Genomic DNA, 19,749 nt, shown 5'->3' with positions numbered 1-19,749 from the left:
GTTGTCTTAGACACCTGAGTGACTGTGACAGCTTTGCCACATAAACAAGCTGAAGGCCTGAGTTTGATCCCAGGAAGCCATGTTTGTAACCCCAGCACTTCTACTGTGAGATCAAGAGACTCATTCAAACACTCCTGGCCTGGCTATCCTAGACTAAGCAGCATGGCAGAAATGAGAGAGACCCTGTAGATCTCTCAAGACAGAGGGAAAGAATTTTCTCAGACTTTTCACACAGGTCATGGCATGCTTGTACCCTCATTCCCTTCTCTCTCTCTCTCTCTCTCTCTCTCTCTCTCTCTCGCTCTCGCTCTCGCTCTCGCTCTCGCTCTCTCTTGCTCTCTCTCGCTCTCTCTCTCTCTCACACACACACACACTACAAAATTTCACAGTACAAAATTTCACAGTACAAAATGTCTTAAAACCCAGAAGAAATTATTCCTTAAATACTCCTTTGAGAAAAAAATAAGCTGTCATAAATTATATATATATTTGGTATATTGAGAAAATAAATCTAGATTAAAAGTCACACAAAAGTTATATGTCATTAACATCATAAAACTCTATTATTAGCATCACACGGCTCTTAATGCTTCCTTCAATCCTTGGTATCCAAAGTGTTAGATGAAATCTAAGTTGTTGCTTTCCTAAGGCTTGTAAAAGGACTGCACAGGACTGGTCTGCTGTAGATGGTCTTTAGTTCCTTGAAGCTTCCATCTCTTGCTTCCAGATACATGAGCAGTCCCAGTGTGTCAGGCCAACTAAGAAGCAGGAGTGACAGTACAGAGCAGCAGGTAGCATCCTTTCCACGGCGTGGTCAGTGAAGAACACAGCCCGGGAAATAGTCTCCTAGGGCGGAGTGCTGCTGGACATCCAGGAGGCTATGTGGTGAGGCTCGGTGTATCAGAGGGAAGGCAGGGAGACACACTCCTCATTGTGTCTGTAAGGAAGACAGAAATGGTCTGACACATAATGTGAGTTCTCAATGCACATTTATAGCATAAAAAATTTCAATGCACCATTTCCATAAAGGAAAATATCAGCCTTTTGTGGCTGAACTTCACATTAATAGAACTTCATTTGCTTGGAAACTACCTGTCAACTTGAAAATAAATCTACTTCTTTCTCCTTATCCCCAAAGCGGGAAGTAGTCAGATAACCACACACACACACACACACACACATACACACACACACACACACACACACACACACACACACACAAGGAAACAAAATACAAAATTAAGTTTGGATGGCCTCATTTGTTCTAAGTTGCTTAAATATATAGATCCATATAAACATATCACTGTCTATGAGTCATTTTGAAGTGACAAGTGATGAAAGAAAAAAGAAAAAAACCCACACTCCACCAAAGTCAGGTAACCGCCATCCCCTGAACATCCTCCACTCTCTAGATCAGGTTGGTCTATAGGTATGTCTATAGAGGGTTGTCTTTATTGCACTAACTGACGTGGGAAAACAGAGCCCACAGTGAGTGGCACCTTGCCATGAATTTGGGTCCAGAACTGTCTAAAAGAGAAGGGAGTGAGCTGAGTAATAAAAGCCTGCAACTTTCTCTGCTCTTGACTGTGGTTGTGACGTGACTGGTTAAAATTTCTGCCACCTGACTCCCCTATTGTGATGGACTATAACCAGAAAGCGTGCGGACCCTGAAAATTGCTTTTCATCAGCACAGCAAACAGAAAGAGACTAGGGCATTTAGAAACTGCTTGGGATTATTGAGGTTACGTTTTGGTAGCCATGGTAATAATACAAGCTCTTTGTAAGTGACAGACTTTACACAAAAACAATTTCTGAGATGTACTTGATTTATTCATTTAGCTATTTATCTGCTACAACACTGATGACTTGGAGATTTTGCTTGTTTGTTTGCTTGTTTTTGAGACAGAATCTTGAAGTGCCTCTGGATGTCCTGAAACTTACTACATAGGCCAACTTGGCCTGGAACTCACAGATTCACCTTTGTCGGCCTCCAGAGTTGCTAGAACTAAAGGCGTGGGCTACCAAACCCAGCTTGATGGCTTGTTTTTAATTGGATGTTTTATAAATCTCACATGTAAGTATCTGAAATTAATTAAAGGCAAGGGCAGAGAGGGTCTTAAATATCACAGAGGGGATCATAGGATGAGAAATTTGCATCTGGGAAGTCAATTTCTTACAGAAAAGCTAGCACTATGTCTTTCTTTTGCTCCCATGTGGTAAAGGCCAGTAAATGTAAAAGAACTGCCAGGTTTCCAGAGATAACAGCTGAGCAGAGGTCTTGTCCGTCAGCTCATTGCTGAAGGGGGTGACTGTGATTACAACAGAGTAGTCTGGAAAACATTTGCTAAGCTCACCTTTGACTCAGCCACAGAGGTCCCTGACCTCAAGGTTGCACACCTACACAAGTGGTTACAAAATTGTGCTAGATGTCTCCTTTGGGGGAGATTTAGCAAACATGGCTAACAGTCGCTAGGTATGGGTGAAGGACACAGGGGTACTCATTAAACTGCTCCTGAAATTGGTTTTATGTCTGAACCTTTCAAAATAAAATGTTAAGGCAAGAAATAAATATAATATGGGCAACAAAACAGCAACTAGGTAAAAATCAGTGACATGCCACCCTTGGATCACATTTGCCTGAGAAGAGAGGAAGGGTGTGGTTGTTTTAGATCTATGTATAACTGATGGGTACTCTTCAAAGGAACTAAAATTCAGCATGAGAGAAGCACATGAGCCTGACAGGTAAAGTGAATTTTACCTGATTTTAACCTTTAGAGACATGTTAAGCCCGAATTCCCCCTTAGGACAACTTCAAGGATGGCTGTGAGCTCAACAGTGCTTCTTGGTCACCATCTGCATAAAAACTGCACTGGGCCAGAAGGATGAAAAGAGTCTTTAATAAATACAAACACCAGTAATTCCGAAATTTAGCTAGGAAGCAGAAACTCTTGAGGGTGTCTATTAAAAAGCAGAGGATCTTTATAATAAACTCAGGTTAGCACTCAGAAGTTTCTGATTTAAAGAGCCTGTGGATTATGATGGGCATGGTGACATGGGCCTTTAGTCTCAACACTGTTTGCTAGATATATTTGCACATGACAGATTACCCAGAATCCACCTACTCCTGCTATTTGAGCACCAAGAACTGACCATCAGATCAGGTGTCTGCTTTAGTGAGATAACTGTGGCTTCACTTTAGACTCTAGGGACTCATTCTGCCCTCTGTGTTTGCTTAAGGGATAGAGCAAAGGTCTGAGGACTATGCTTTTCTACCTGCCTTAACTCACAGAAATTTTGTACTTTCAAAATTCCATCTCCAAGTGTTGGGCATTTTGAGTTTGTGTGTGTGTGTGTGTGTGTGTGTGTGTGTGTGTGTGTGTAGGTGTGTGCCTTTATTAGAAAAACAACCTATATAAAGCATATATCAAAAAAACAACATATAAAAAAAGAGATATCCAAGGCCTTGGAAATTTTAGGGGCTTATTCATTCAATGTTTAGAAATTACAAGCTTCTCATACTGGAATAAAAGTTGAAAACATGCTTCTTAAGGAAGCGAAACAGATGGCTGGCTGGTATTCATTGTCAAAATGTGAGCAATTTCCTAAGGCTTTTAGAAAGCTCTGCAAGTGAACAGTTCACGGGGGTGAGGGATTGGGGGATGTTGAGAATCTGACAGTGCTTTGTCAGATTGTGTAGGGGAAACACACTGCTTGGCTTGGCCAGCAAGGCGGACACAGGAATGCAGATGACACAGATGGCTCCTTAAGACCGTAACTTCATGTGTTTGGGCGTGTTTTTATTTCAGGAGTGGGATTGTTGGATCACCTCTGTTTTTCATTTTTAAAGGAAGCTACATTTTGTACAGTGGTCTCTTTACTTTATATTATCACTAACAACAAGGTGATAGCAAGTGTGGGGATGGGGTTGAGAAGAAGGGGGAAATTTGATATGTGTGACATTATAGTACTGAGTGCATTCTAGTGATCCCTTGTAGATAGGAGTGCAGGACTTGTACACTTAAAAATGACCTCGCGTCAGTGTTGGTACCTGAAGACAATGAAACAAACAGATGAACAAAGGGACATTAGGAGAGTTTAGGAGGCAATGGATGTAATAATGCCATATGTGTGAGGGGCATGTGTGGTGCATGGCTGTGAGCATATATGCAGTGTAGAGATTTAGTTTTAGTGTGACTAATATGTAGTCAGTTCTTTTGTTTGTTTTGTTATCTGTGTGTGTGTGTGTGTGTGTGTGTGTGTGTGTGTGTGTGTATGTTATACCACTGGGAATCAAACTTGATACTTTTGTTTTGCATATAAATTATAATTCAATAAATCCATAGGAAAAAATAAGACTTAAGAGACCAATTTGTACTGGAATGATGGAAGGCCTAGTGCCAAAAATGGAGGTGTGCAATGAAAAGAGCAAGAGACAGTAATGGGAGCCATTCATGATCACTTTTGGCTCCAACTCTGTGATTCGGGGGCAAGGCATTCAGTTGCTGATTGTAGAGAGCTAACTTTAAGCAGGCAGGTAAGGTGAGCAGAGCTGGCTGTCTTTTGGACAATGTAGAAGATGTTAGTATGTGTGGTATAGACTCTGATAGACAGAATCCATGGCTACAAGGCCAGGAAAAATAAAGGGACAAGGCCGTAAGAGAAAGCATTTCAAAGAAGCAAATTAATATTTACTTAAGTGAACATCCAGAAGCTGGGACTCAGGACAAATAGGGAACCATGACAACAGCAAAGCAGGAGCCCTGAGCTGGGGCTCGCTGTAGAAGTAAGGGTTGCAGTGGGTGCTGTGGGGAGAGGTATAAAGGATAGAAAAATCTACTTTCGTGTTAGTGTTAGCTCCTGTGTAATTACCTAAAAGAACAATCTATCTGAGGGCAATGGGCAAGCTTAGCCTTCTTGTTCACCGTTTCCCCAGGAAGCACATGACAACGACTTCAGCAGCTTGCTTAGACTCTGGCCTTGTGGTCTCTTTGAAGGTAGAGCAGTTGCTTTCCCATGAGACAGCAGGACATTTGGCTTCAAATGTTCAATGCCAGCTCACTAGACATTTGAAATTGTAAACACCTTCCTGCCCCACAAATTCAAATCCGGACAGTATGGACCACAAAATAAGAAAACATTAATTTATGACAGCAGAGATTGGTTTACATAATAAGTCTGTTAGAAAGACTTTTAGTGAGACACCTTACATGAGTAAGTAGGATTTTTGAAACCAGACTTAAAAACATCAACTTTCATCTGTGTAACACTTTTGTATAACAGGGATGGGGGTTGGCACTTAGCCTGAAATGTTCCACAATCAGTTGCAATCAACTGGCTAATTAAAAATAATAAAAATAAAATTTTAAAATGAAAAGAATACAAAGGAAATCCATGTGCTGTTTTCAATGTCTTTATCCTATATTGTTCCAAAAAAAAAAAAAAAGACATACTCAACCATCGGTTTGAACTTTAATGGATATAATGTATCAAAGAAAATTCCAGTAACATAATGTAAAACATGTCAGACATAGAGGAGTGAAAGTCTATGCTTAGGGGACTATTGCTGTGGGAAGAAGGGCCTGATCTTCATAGACATCTTCCTCATTGAGTACCACGATCCCTTCCAGTTCATCCATGCCATACCATCATCTGTGCCATGCTTGGACATGTCCCAGCTGTAAAAGCCACCCCAGTAGTATCTGCCATTTGGATTGGCTGCGTGGCATCTGTTATACCACCAGCCACCACCATCTTCTTTTGAGCACTGCTTTCTTGGATCTGTATTTACCCTGAAAAAAAGCGAAGTTTGAGTTATGATCCATACAGATACCACTGTCAATTCAGTTCTTTGGGGAGCACACACGAAAGTACTGTACTCAGTTGTGTGGGGAACTCTTTCCCTTGAGTCCTGTATGTAAAGCCCCAATACAGCAAAGTTCTTCTCTGCCCTATAGCACGAAAGGGAAACAGCTGGGTCTATCTGGCCTAATCATGAAAGGACTGAATCGTTTTATTCTGCAATAACTTTTCTGATACTGTAGTAGGAGAGACACTGAGATATGAAATGATAGCTTCAGGAGATGTGTTAGTGAATGAAAACACAGAGGTTTATACAGAGACACAAAACTCAGAGTTGTGCTCTGGCTACAGGTCTATTTTCCAGTAGCTGTCTGTCTTAGGGTAAATTCATATCTCTAAACTTCATCTGAAAGATGAAACTAACGATGTCTGCGTTAAAGCTGGGATGCTCTCCATTGGTATGTAAGGAGTTGAGAACAGGGGTTGCTTGAATCACTTTAAGTGTGCAAGTCTGGGCAGTTGTTTAGAACATTAGGTACAGCTATAATGCTATCCAATGGCATTCGTGGGGACTTTCAAGATAGGAGCTAAGACCTCGGTGCTTACCAGCCGTCATTGTCCCTGTCGTAAGTGCTGAAGAACATGCCGTTGTGGATGGTCATGGTTCTGTTCTCCCCCACCAGTTGAGAAGCCCCGTCCATGAGGGCATTGCCAGCAGTTCCTTTGTACTTGTTCACTGAAAGTTGGTATTTGCTGGCCTCATTCTGCACCGTGAAGCCTCCATAATGTGCCTTCACCTTGTCTCCTTTCCAGTCCTCCATTTCGATTAGAAGTTCTGTGGGTCCCATCCTGGTGAGCTGGCTAATCTTATCATTCCCAAGCCAATATTCACCTATCGAGAATGGATATAAAACATCAGCAAAAGTGAAGCCTCCGGCAACCAAACACTGCTTTCCCCCAGACCTTTAGCTCCCACATCTGAATGTTTTTACTATTTATTTAGTGTGTGTGTGTATGTGTGTGTGTGTGTGCATATGTATAGTTAAATTCCTATTAGCATCCTAAAAATTTAACAACAGACTCCCTGTTCTTGATGTTTTTGATTGAGAACAAAAACCTCATTAAAATAGAAGGATTTAACTTTCTACTTGCAGTCTTTACCTGGCAAGCCACAATACTTCTTCGTGTCTTCATTGGTTGCAATATTTCCAAATCCTTTTTTGTATGGGTCCCATTTCCTGCCAAAGTCTACGCTGCCATCCTGACGGTTCTGTATGACTGTCCATCCTTTAGTTGAGAGAAATAAAATTAGCCTAAGGTAACCAGTAATACCATTACTCTGAAAGGAAAGTCTGAACTTATTGCCAATTTATTTTATCTTAGGGCTCCTTATGGTCGGTTCTCCAAGTAGACGTGATGAGGAAGTAAGCATGAAGGGAGAACTCTTAAAATATTTGGACATATCGAGCTCTGCATGGCACCTTAGTGCATGCATCAAGGTTCTTTCAAATCAAGTGGTTCTTTGCCATCTGTATTGTTTCCCCGCATCATGGATGCTTACAGAATGACAGGTGAGCCACTGAGCATTGCTTACCTCCATTTTCTGTTTTCATATCACAGTATACTCTGTATGGCTTGATGGAAGTGTCAGGCTGGATGAGATACATCTCAGACGTCTCTCCGCCCTTCCTAATTATCTCCTCACACTCTGCAAGAATACAAGGATACATTCTGTTCAGGGACCATAACAGAGCTTGCAGCTATTCATTCTTGAGCACAATTGATTATTCCACTGGGTACAGAAGACTATTTTATTACAAACATTTGAGCATAATGTTTTAGGACCTTCTTTTGACTGAAAATCAAACTAGCTTTTAAGAAATTCTATCAAGTGAACAACAGAGCTCTTTTTATCTCCTGTTCCTACAAAATAGAGCGCACAGGATGAGGAAACATCTCCATCTTCCCTCGGTCCTGCCATCTGTTCATACAATCACATGCACACAAATATTAGAGACCCTTGGAATGCCCACCCTCATTATATTCTAATCTGCTCAGCAGAACTAGGCAGAGTAGTCTGTCAAGGCAGAATACAGCATGTCCAGGATATAGCCATGATATATAGCCATGATATAGCCATGATATGCTAGAATATCATTACATTCTGTTGGGGAAAATCTATTCTGCTCACATTTTAGTCCCTATGTTTAGAGAAGGTTAGACCTTCTGGAACTCTATGGAAATGTATTTACTAACTCGTTACCTTTCCCAGATACCACAGGAATGTTGCAGCTGACAGTGCATGGAGTTCGGCAGTATTCCATTTGAGCGGAGATGTCAGATTCTAATTTTTGTATTTTGCTTCTTAGGTCCTCCAGGATTGAGCGGAGCACACGAAGATTAAGGGGGATATTATCATTCACAGTCTCATCAATATATAATCTCTGGTCTTCCAGAATGGAGGAATACTCATTTATGACATTTTCATTATCTGGAAAGCCAAAGGGATACAGGAGTGGTCAGCATTTTTCCCTATAAGAGTATATCTAACTACTTTGCTCATTGTAGTGAAAGTGGTACCAAAACTAATACTTGAGATTGTCTGACAAATTGCACATGAACGTTCCTGAGGGAGGACCCAGGATAAGCAGGGACAGACAGAAATCAAAGCAAGTTCTGGTTAACCTTGGATGTTTAACTGCACATGACTGTATATATTCAGCAGTCTCAATTTTATAAATGAGTTAGGTAGAACCCCCAGGATGGATACCTTTAACTTGTGCCTGCTTCTTTTTCCACATGTCTTTCAGCAGAGTCAAGTATTGAAAGGTGGTAGAGGAGGTCTCAGAAACAGACTGTATGTTGTTATTTAACTCGGCAATACTGTTCTTGATTGGCCTTTCCTGGCTTATCAAAGTTTGTTGCAATGTACATCCTGTGGGACACAACACTCCCTGTCAACAAGAAAATAGCAGGCATTAGAACGGTGGACATTTGTTAAAAATGTACATTAGGGGGACCTTCATGATCTCATGAGTCAATTAAAAAACTTGATATTTCACTTTTTCCTGGAAGACCAAAACTTTAGAATTATCAGTGAATGTCTATAAAGAACAGAAATGGTCTTTTTCATGGGGGCGGAGGCTATGGAATCAGGGCTATGAAAATCTTACCTATCCCAGTGAAGGAAGTAGGCAAAATACAAAATTAAAGGCGATGCCCAAATACCCTTGTTTGTTATCTGGGGTCCAAACCCAAAAGCCCAATAAAAGAAGGATAAGTGCAAAATGAGACTCTATGGAGTATATATTTTGAATTTTAATTCTTAAATATCAAAAACAGCAAGATAGAGATGTTGGTCCATCTTCTTCTGCACTGGAGACCCACCCTGCAAAATCTATGACTGCCCCTACCGTACTGGAGTCAGCATGAAGACAGCCTCCTGCATCAGGGGGTCTTCGGTCCATTTTCTTCTGGCTGGCAGAAGGCTTGGCTGGACGGGCTCGATACCCACCTCCACTGATAGGAGGAGGGGCAGGCCTTAGGCTAGGAGGCTGCTCCTTTCTCCTGTCAACAGGTCGATGACCACGGGCATCGAGGGAATCCTGCAGGAACCAGGCAGGACCACAATGCAAGGTTAGAGAAGCTCTGAGAGGTAACTATTCCACACTCATATTTTGTAGCTGAGGTAGGACAAGCCTGACGGTTTGCTATAAGGCTCCCCACTGGCTCCATCAGGTTATTTTCATCTCTTCAAGCAGATGGAGGATCAAAGACACACAAAGCTACCGCATAAAGCTTTTAGAAGGAAGGGGTGGACATGAGACTAAGACAAGTCAACTCTAGATTGTGAAATTTCAGCTTTGGAACACACAGATCTGTCAGGAATCTAGACTATCAGAAAGAATGAATATTCTTGTGCCATCTGGATAAGTAAATTCCTCCAATTCATAATCCTTTCTCCCAAGTTTTAACCTTTATAAATTGATGATCAGGCTGAGTCTTATTTGATCATATTTGAGAGAAGACGGTCTAGTTAAAGAAAAATTTTCAGTAATAAGACAATTTTTGCCCCTAACATGTTACAGAGAATTAAGATGGTGTGGAGTAAGGTACTGCTTTGGTTCCAGTCTTGTCATGCACTTCTGCCAAGTTACTTTACTCACAACTCAGTTTTCTCATTCAGAAAATAAGAACAACCATGGTTTGTATGTGCCTTATGGTATTATTGTAAAGATTTTTTTTTAATTTGTGATACCTTCAGAACTGAACTTGGCTCAAGTTCTTATTACTATTTTCACTGTGACCATACTTCAAAGATACATCTCTACTGTTTAAACGTTCAAAAATATTATCTGTTATGCTATTCTCTTGAAATCTCCTTCATCCTTTATCAGACATAATGGTATTCCCATACTTACAGCAATTTTCAGAGTTTACGGACTGAATTAAAGATTATTTGCTATTTTAAAACTCTTTAAAAAGACAGTCAAGTGGAAGAGGTGTGATCCGATATGAAGGTTGACATGGGTTAAATATGTTAATGATTGTTTCAGTAGTTTTGTTCTGAGAGTTGTATTTGCAGATGAAGAAGCAACAAAACCTGAAACAGTAGCCCAGCTCTTTTGCAGTTGTGTGCATCTAAGTCACGGCACAGTCTTTTGCAGTTGTGTGCAGTTGTGTGCAGTTGTGTGCATCTAAGTCACCACACAAGCTATATTTTACTCTCATTTTTTTCATTGTCATTACATTATTTTACATTCAGAGGGGAGGGGAGGAGATTGAAACCCTGATAGTCTGGCAGCAGCCCCTTGCTTAATTATTAACTTATCTCTCCCCTCCCTTGTGTGTGTGTGTGTGTGTGTGTGTGTGTCTAGGTATAGGTACATCTACTATATTTTTAATGGGTGAACATTCATGAGCATATACATATTTCATATTAAAGCCATGGTCTTCATCAGAGCTTGTCAGCTCTAACACAAACTTAATGATATGTGATTTTGTTCACTGCAAATACAGTTATGAAAAAGAAAACTACTGGCTTGTTTGTTTTAGAATGTTGTACAGAAGTGAGGTTGTCTGGCTTCACTAAAGAAAATAAATGACAAATACTGAAAGAACCAATAGGGATAAACAGAAAAGAGTTCTTACAGAAATAATTAAAGCCAGGAAACCCATGTGGGAGCTTACTCTAAAGGATTAATTAGTAAGAATCCGAAAGCACTTTTGAAGTAATTTATGAAAATGAACCTAAATGTGTTTAACCCTATCCTTTATACTTTTCTTACCATTCCTAGATATTTTTCTTCTTATTTGTATGATCATATATTCTGAATGCTTACATACCCTTTAATCTAAATGGAACTCATTGAAATACTGATGTATATTCCGATTTCTACTGTACATAATACACTACAGTTTCATCCGGGTACATTCCGTAACAGAACTTAACCTATTTTCTTAAGTGTACTTCTACTTTTTTATGACATCAAAATAATGCTGATAATAAGCTGGCAAAAAGTCACCTTTGGACTGAATATGGTTGCTCAAGTCTGTAATTTGAGCAAGGAAGAGGCTGAGACAAGTCAGGTAGCCCATGCTTTTAATCCCAGCACTCAGGAGTTAGAGGCAGGCAGATTACTGTGAGTTGAAGGCCAGCTTTGTCTTAAATAGACAGTTTCAGGACAGACAGGGCTACACAGTGAGACCCTGTCTCAAACAAACAAACAAACAAACAAACAAACAAACAAGTTGAGGCAGGAGGATTGGCACAAATTTGAGGTCAATTGGAGCTACAAAGTGAAACCCTGCTACAAAAAAAAAAAAGATAAATAACACGAAGAGAATCACTTCTACACATGAAAAGGTTATGCTACATATCAATAACAACAAACACTGCCCCTGCTATAATCTTTGAATCTGAAAAATGCCAAAATTCATTTTCTGATTTTAAAATTGTAATTCTTATCCATATTCAATAATCTCAAGAGTATATTATATATTATCTTATTCAGCAAAGAGTGAACAATCTACCGCAGTTTTTTGTCTTTCAAAATACTAATATATTACCATCATAGAACCTATAGATTTAAAAAATTATCTCTATAATTGTAATAATGTACTGCAAGAACTGAGTGAAAGTTGATAGAATTAGAATAACAAGATAGAAAAAACACATTTCATATTAGCTAAGCCATCTTCACCCTGGAGAAATGAAGGTGAATCAACCAGAAAATAACATATGACTTTGCTTTCATACATACATACAGGTCTATGGAACTGTATATATATGTGTATATATATATATATATATATATATATATATATATACAATTTTACATTAATAATATTAGTAGCACTATGATATCTGTAAAAAAAAAAAAAAAGAATCACCAAGTCATCGTAGTCAGTGTTGGCAGCTTGAGTTTGAACTGAGAAAACACACAGCAGCAGCAGCCATAGGTGCCTCATGGTTTCAGAGTTTCCGAAATTCTGAGCAGTTGCCCTTTGCCTGCAGACTTAGCTGGGAGACTGTCCTATATATAATGGGTCCTCTCCCAGGCATGACTTCAGGAGTGGTTACCTCCCTTTGGTTAATATTTGACATTCTGGTTCACTTGTTGGCTGAACCGCTTTATCACTTGAGCAACATCTTCCCAGCAAGCCGTATTTACCTATCAGACAGTTCTTCACTGCTGGCTGAATGTGGACACGGGGGTTCTTCGAATCATTGAGTCAGAGCAAATGATGGGAAACAGGGGCGTTCTGAAAGGAGCCCCATGTCGGAGGAGGTCTCACATCATTGTGAATGCTACAGTTCACAAAGGATGTGTGAGGAAAAGGTTTAATTCAAACAAAACTGTCCTACTCAGAAGGGGCTCCAGGAAACTACAATCTCAGTAAAAAGATCCATGCAGGCTCAGGCTTTGAGGCAGCATGTGCGCTTCTGAAAGAGGCTGTTGAAATGAAGAGTTAGTGTATCATCCTGGTCTATCCTTTCTTGTAGATGTTAATCAGGATTATAAAATAGCCATCTTTCTCTGCTGTGATAGACAAGCATCCCAGAAAGGGGCGGGGTGGGGGAGCACAGTATTCTCTATTTCTGCTCTGACTGGCTTTTGTACTTTGTCCTTTATTCAGTGGTTAAATTTTTCAATAAATTTTAAACACTATTACATTACCAATAACTTGTAGACCACCAAATCAAGATCATCTTTATAATAATAGAATACACAGTTAACACTTCATTTTATTATTATGTTGTATGCCTTATTTTGTGTTATATTTAGATGAGATGATATCATTTTAACATATGTGAGGTCTCCATATGTCTCTTTCAGTTAGTATGGCCAACAGTAAATGTGACCTGTTTTCTTTCGTCACTTCTCATAAGCCACCGCTTCTGTCTCATCTGTTCATTTCTCTGCAGTAGTAAGAATCGTGCCCTCCTCTGCCTACACGGATAAAGAGGAGATCCAAAGTCAACAACTCACTTTCCAGCAAGTGTAATTGCTCAAAATTATTTCTGGGCTTTGCATGCAAAGTAAAACATTCTCGTAAACTGTACAAAATATTTTTATAAGAAAGAAGGCCAATGATCTGAGGTTGGATTATGAGAGCATTTTAAACAATGTTGTAAAACAGAGACACTGAGTTTCTTCTCTGGATAGTACAGTATATCAAATTCTTTTAACTTAGTCTGTTGAAACAAAGTCTGACTTTAGATACAGGAGAACAATGACTTCTTTCCAAACCTGTGCTTCATTTGTCAGTATGAGTAAGCATACACGGAGATTCTTTATTTTTTATTATAGAAATATATAATCTGACAGTAAAAGTAAGTTTGTATATGTGCATTAATCAAAATGAGATATGAGGATATACCTTCAAAATATAATTGATTAAAAAAAAAAACCTCATCCTAATGATCTACGCAGGATTTTATCACTGTGATACTTATATTGTTGCTGATGTTACAAGAACTATGTTGAAGAGGGTCAATCATTTTTTTGAGATGTATGGTATTACTATATTTCCAGTCTCTTGACAGGTCACCTCCTAGTGATGATGCTAGCCATTGTGTCAGTTTGTGCAATTTTAGTATCTCTGCATGTATAAGGCAGATCTTGTTCAACATGAAAGGTCCTTCAGCCACTTCCTCATGCTGCTTAGACTGGTATTCTGAGATTTAACAGTCATTCCCCACATAGTGCCTGCGGACTTCCAAAGGAACAGGCAATGTGGGAGGGGCTGGGAATACATTGAGGAGCAAGGCATTCAAATCATTAATCATGGAAGAAATATGCAAACTGACCTTCATGGATACGTGCCTAGCCAATGTTCATTTATCCTATTTAATTCTTAAAACAACTACTTTGTACAGATGATCAAATTGAGGCTCAGAGATCAACTACCTACAGGCATACAGGTGGCAAGTGCTGGTACCAGACTTGACCAAGTCTAACTCAACAGGCTGTGTTTTGTGCCCACTAAACCACAGTGTCCAGTGGAATGTATCTGCAAGCTATAGAATTTTACCTGACATTCTGTTTTCTGTTGCTTCTATTTGGGACCAGCTCATCTATGGTTATTATAGTGTGTCTGGTGGGCACAATCATTCTTGCCTCTTTCATTCATAGTTTTCAGCTAATATATAGGGTGTGTGTGGATGTTTGTACCCATGTGACAGATGTAGATGATATCTTGTAATTTTTTTTTTCTCTAGAGCTACAGCCAGTTAAACAGCACTCTGAGTTGTCTAATGGTCCCACACAGACAATTCCATTTCCAGGAGAAGAAATATACTGAAATGCTTAAGTGCTTTTGCACTCTGCTGTCATTGGTGGGGAGGGAAGGGAGTGCTGTTTGCTAAGCCAATAATGTACTGTCACTCACATTAGTTGATCTTGTTTTGTAAGTCAAGGACAGTCAATCAGTGACAGAGAAAACAGATGACCCATCCTGCCCAGTGGCTTCCTAGCACTGAAGACAAAGACTTGTGACTCCCAATTATCAAGACACTTGTTCTTGTGACTTTTTTCAGCTCCTGTGAGGCCCCAACTACACAGCACAAGGCAGTTTGGACTAAGCGGCCATTTTGAGCTCCTCTTTTGTGGCAGGTGGGATAGTTTGGTGAACAAAGGAGACAAGGGTCATGAGTTTATGGGGAAAGACAGGAAATAGAAGTCAGCCTTAGCAACCTGCTGAACCCTCAAGAGTGAGAGGAGGCTTCGTACAGTGACTTGGATACCAACATTTGGAGGGAAAATGAACATTCAATGAAAAGGGCTTCTGAACTTGCAACTAGGGGCTGAGTAGCAACGAGTGCTTGGATCATACACCTTACTCCTGGCATATTTCATATCTATCTATTATGAATGAACAGATAAAACATATCAGTGACTTTGCTTGCCTACACAGGCATATGATTGCAAACCTTACAGTTATTCTTCTTCTTAGCATGTTTCCCTTAATGATCACTTAAGACGAAGAGTTGAAAGGCCAAGCTGAACTTCCTTGAAGACCTGCAGTAGGAGAGGGCCTGTGGTGAGGATAAAGAGTAGGAGGTCACTGTCTCTGCTGACTGCTTCCTTTGTTGATCCCTCTGTTGATCTTTCCTCAAAGCTGATAAGAAGCCTTCAGAGCAAGGACAAGAGGGCATTTTCTTATTTCACCAGATACAGATCATAGGAGCAATAGCAAGAACAAGCCGCTTCTCTGCTACTGTTGAGACAAAAAAAAAAAAAAACAACAAAAAAACCACCAAGGTTTAGTGACCGTCTGTGGAGTTCAGGAGTGGGAGGGACTACAGTGGTCCTGTCAATATGATGGATACTACAGGTGGTGAAGAGTGGGTATGCTAGCCCAACCCCATCCTAGCACTATTGGAGTCTCTTAAACAAGTTAGAATCTGTAAAAGAAGTAAGTAGAGAACCAGGTCCATTGACTTGGTTTCTCATTCACAGCAGCAATTCAGAGAGAAGACTCAGCTGCTGCATGCAGTTCAGCAGCAATAACACTTCTCTGCTTAAACTTTTGGTTCTTCAGTTAAATCTGTCAGGCCCTCTGCTTCTCCCAGTTGTATCAGGCCCCACAGGCAAGGATACACCAATGGAAGGAGATTGAAAAGATTTGTATTGCTGAATGAAAAAAACAGCTTGGTTAATGAAGAAAGGCTTTCCTTAAAGTCTGCACGATTGTTTTCACACATACAAAGGCAGCATTCATATTTATATTCATAAATAATCTGTCATGTTTGCTTAAAGAAAAAAATATCCTCTGCACACGTATGAAGAGCCATAGTGACATCTACTGTCCATATAAGGCAGCTTGCATATTAGCCAGAGCAGGTTTTTATTTATTTTTAAAGGCATGTGCATCTTATTCTTTTTGTTTTTTTTCTCTGTGTAATTCTGGCCCTGGCTTACCTGGAACTCAGAGATCCGACTGCCTCTGCCTCCCCAGTACTGGAATTAAAAGCATGTGCCAACACCTCTGGGCCAGGATTCTTAACTAGCCAAAGATCCTGGATCTCTTCAAAAACAAGAAAATAGGAAGAGGGAGGCCATGGCAAACTTAAAGAATTCAGGTTCCTATATGAACAAGAATTCTGCCTATGATATATGTAATTTATGGTTCTCATAACTAAATAATAGGGTCACCTAAGCTCTCTATTGATCTAAGAAGGTAATTTTCACATGGGTGACATAATTCAAGAGCTATAAGAAGAGTAAAACCTAGTGTGGTTTACCTCAGTAGATTGCTGTTATGAGCCTTGTCCATAGTTGTGTTCAGGATGACTAAGTATCTAACAAGTTTAATGAGAGCTGTCTAGCAGTCATATTAACATAGATATATTAAAGTCTTTCTTACATTTCCTTAGTGTTTTGTGATTTCTTTATTATTATTATTATTATTATTATTTTATTTATTTACTGTTTTGGTTTTTTGAGTCAGGGTTTCTCTGTATAGCCCTGGCTGTCCTGGAACTCACTCTGTAGACCAGGCTGTCCTCGAACTCAGAAATCCGCCTGCCTCTGCCTCCCATGTGCTGGGATTAAAGGCATGCGCCACCACTGCCTGGCAGTGTTTTGTGATTTCAAATGTTCTTTTATATGGTTATTACTATTTCCATGCAAACCGTACAAACATTAGCCACTTTTACAGAAAATAAGATCCTTTGGCTAAACTCAGATTTAAATTTATAAATGCCTATTTGCGGGCTACAAATATGGCTCAGGCGTTAAGGCTCAAAACTTTCAAAAACTAAAAATGACTAGTTTCATGTTAAAAACGGGACCTTCATGTTTCTATGAATTAAAATATAATTTGAGCCGGGCGGTGGTGGCGCACGCCTTTAATCCCAGCACTTGGGAGGCAGAGGCAGGCGGATTTCTGAGTTCGAGAGTTCGAGGCTAGCCTGGTCTACAGAGTGAGTTCCAGGACAGCCAGGGCTACACAGAGAAACCCTGTCTCGAAAAAACCAAAAAAAAAAAAATAAAATAAAATAAAATATAATTTGAGCGAGAGAACTAATTCACACTGCTGTATCTGCGCTACATTTTCACCTCTCTCAAAGTATTCGCGGTCTTCTCTGAGGATGGGATCAGTGAACTTAATCATAGTTCTGGAAGATGCACAATTAGTGAAAATGCCTAACTTAAGATCGCAAGTAGCAACTGCATCAATATAGAAGACATTTGAAAACAATCGATCATAAGCCAGAACTTTTGCCTGGGTAAAGCACAAAACGTACGCAACACTTTAGCATCTGGCCGAATAAAATAAGAACAACGTAAGTTCTCAATCGTTTCTGAAAAACTGCTTGCTTAGAACCTGTAAGTAAGGAGCATTAAGCTTCTGGAAGCAGGTACCGCCTCCTAAACAGGGCTTTAAGGCTGGCGCGCTCCCTTAGCTCTGGTTGGAAGCTCCGCCCTCAGCCAGGGGACTCCGCCCACTCTGGTGAGACCCACCCCTCGGCCTGGAGACGTCGTTCATCCCCGCCCAAACCCCGCCCCAGTTCCTCCCAGCAGCTGCCCAGATCCCACTCTCAGCCTCGAGGCTCCACGCAACTCCGCCTAGCTTCCGCCCTCCGACGCTAAACTCCGTCCCTCGACCCCTGCGCGGCGGGTTGCCAATACGCATGCGCGGTTTGCGTCATGTCCGGCGACAAGCCCCAATCTCCGGAAAGAGCTGCAGGATAGTGGCGGCGATTTCTGCGTCTATCATTTGAGTTTCTTCGCTGCTGGAGGAGTAGATTAAACGGCGGCGACATGGTGGAGGTAAAGTAACGCTCGAACATTAGGGAGTAGTTTGTCTCTGGAGCTTTGCTTTGCCCACGGAAGAGTAGGATGAAAGTGCTGGGAATCTGGGGAAAGGAACTGTAGCCAAAGCTGTTAGTCTTGGGATATCGGGGTGTGAGGAAGGCCTATGACATCCCGAATCCGAGGTTCAGTCGGCGGGAAGCCTGAGGGAATCTTGCAGTCAGTGTGTTGTCGTTGGTATCTGGCCCTCTCCTCGGAGGCGGGACTTCTGATGCTCCCACCGTGGCAGGGATGCTAGTCGGTGCTGTCTTGTCAGTTCCACTGTTACTTCATTTCTACCCCAGTAAAGCTTGCCGTTCTTGATTTTGTTTGTCAGTGTGTTCTTGCGTATCCCAAGAGTTTCTTAATCCCACCCACTGCGTTCCAGATCCACCGCAATCCTAAAAATCTAGCCCAACATCTTGCGCTCGCACTAATTCAATAGCTTCCAGCTGGTCTAAGTGCTTACAATTAACGAACACATTGAAGGAATGTGCTTCAGTGCTGCTTTCTGTCCCAGTGTTATACAGTAAAAATGTTGGTGGTGGCAGAGGTCTAAACCTCACCTCGAAACTCACACTCCCGCAGCATTCACAACTGCTGCAGTTCTGAATTATCTGAACATCTTTGCACTGGCATTTCCCACAGCTTGCACTGTACCTCTATTCTATGTAAGGCTGTCTCCCTCTCTGCTTAACTATCACCTGAGAGAAACTTTTCTTGATTATATCAACCAGTTCTTTTTATCCCTCTGAGTCACTCCATTGCCTATTTTCTTAGAACCCTCCAAAATGTGGAATTATTTTGCTTATTTTTGTCTGTTGTCTCATGAGCACACTGCATGCCAAATATGGTACTAGCTCACTAAATATTGAACAAATCCTAGGCATTGTTAAGTTTTCTAAGAGCTCTGGCCAGTCAGGAGCTTTCTTTGTTGTTGACTGCTGTAGTTTGTTACAGATACTGAGGAGTGTATATCTTTCTACATATTTAGCATGTGAAGCACATAATGAATCTAATGTTGATTAGGGTATATGGGTTTCTTGTAGTTAGCTGTGTGATCTTGGCTGTTTCTTTACAGGAGGTACAGAAGCATTCTGTACACACACTGGTGTTCAGGTCGTTGAAGAGGACCCATGACATGTTTGTGGCTGATAATGGAAAACCTGTGCCTTTGGATGAAGAGAGGTAAGCTTTATTTCTTTCCAGTTGCTGAAGTATTTAATATTGATAGAAGAACTCAGAGAGGCAGCGAGAAGGGGACTTTGAAAGGTCTTAAAAGCACAGATACTCACAGGATACTTGGGCAATAGTAAGTGGCTTTCTATCATAATATAAGTTGCATTAACTCATTTTTCTATTGTCTTGTCTTTTGCAGTAAAATCCTTGTTAGCTAATTATAGTTTACAGATACCCAGTGTGATGATTTGAAAGAGAACAGCCTCCATAGGCTCATGGGTTTAAATGCTTGGTCTCTAGTTGGTGGTACTGTTTTTGGAAGGATTAGGAGGTGTGGCTTTTTTAGAGGAGGTGTGTCATTGGGGGTAAGCTGTGAGATTTCAAAAGCCTACACCATTCCCAGTTAGCTCCCCTACTGCTTGGTCCCTCCCTCCCTCCCCCCCTCCCTCCCCACTGGCTCCCTCGGGGG

The 19,749-nt window shown here is 40.7% G+C and overlaps 2 protein-coding genes across 2 annotated transcripts in view; one reads left to right on the top strand and one right to left on the bottom strand.

The window, feature by feature from the left end:
• Positions 1-5,447: 5,447 nt before the first annotated feature.
• Fgb (fibrinogen beta chain) lies at positions 5,448-12,323 on the bottom strand. Its single transcript, XM_028789500.1, has 8 exons — positions 12,193-12,323; positions 9,213-9,404; positions 8,570-8,753; positions 8,063-8,290; positions 7,394-7,507; positions 6,961-7,086; positions 6,406-6,691; positions 5,448-5,789 (listed from the first exon to the last, which is right to left on the bottom strand). Exons 1-8 carry the CDS (start codon positions 12,268-12,270, stop codon positions 5,558-5,560), a joined length of 1,440 nt encoding a protein of 479 aa, XP_028645333.1. The 5' UTR covers positions 12,271-12,323; the 3' UTR covers positions 5,448-5,557.
• Positions 12,324-17,967: 5,644 nt separating this feature from the next.
• Plrg1 (pleiotropic regulator 1) overlaps positions 17,968-19,749 on the top strand; it is a 16,065-nt gene continuing 14,283 nt past the window's right edge. The window contains exons 1-2 of the mRNA XM_028789477.1: positions 17,968-18,080; positions 19,183-19,289. Coding sequence (XP_028645310.1) covers positions 18,072-18,080; positions 19,183-19,289 — 116 coding nt within the window. The 5' untranslated portion in view covers positions 17,968-18,071. The remainder of the gene's footprint in view (positions 18,081-19,182; positions 19,290-19,749) is intronic.

Source organism: Grammomys surdaster, unplaced genomic scaffold (assembly GCF_004785775.1).
Source record: "Grammomys surdaster isolate TR1022 unplaced genomic scaffold, NIH_TR_1.0 125834, whole genome shotgun sequence".
Lineage (NCBI taxonomy): Eukaryota > Metazoa > Chordata > Mammalia > Rodentia > Muridae > Grammomys > Grammomys surdaster.
The sequence above is the reverse complement of the archived record's forward strand: the minus strand, read 5'-3'. Positions and strand labels throughout refer to the sequence as shown.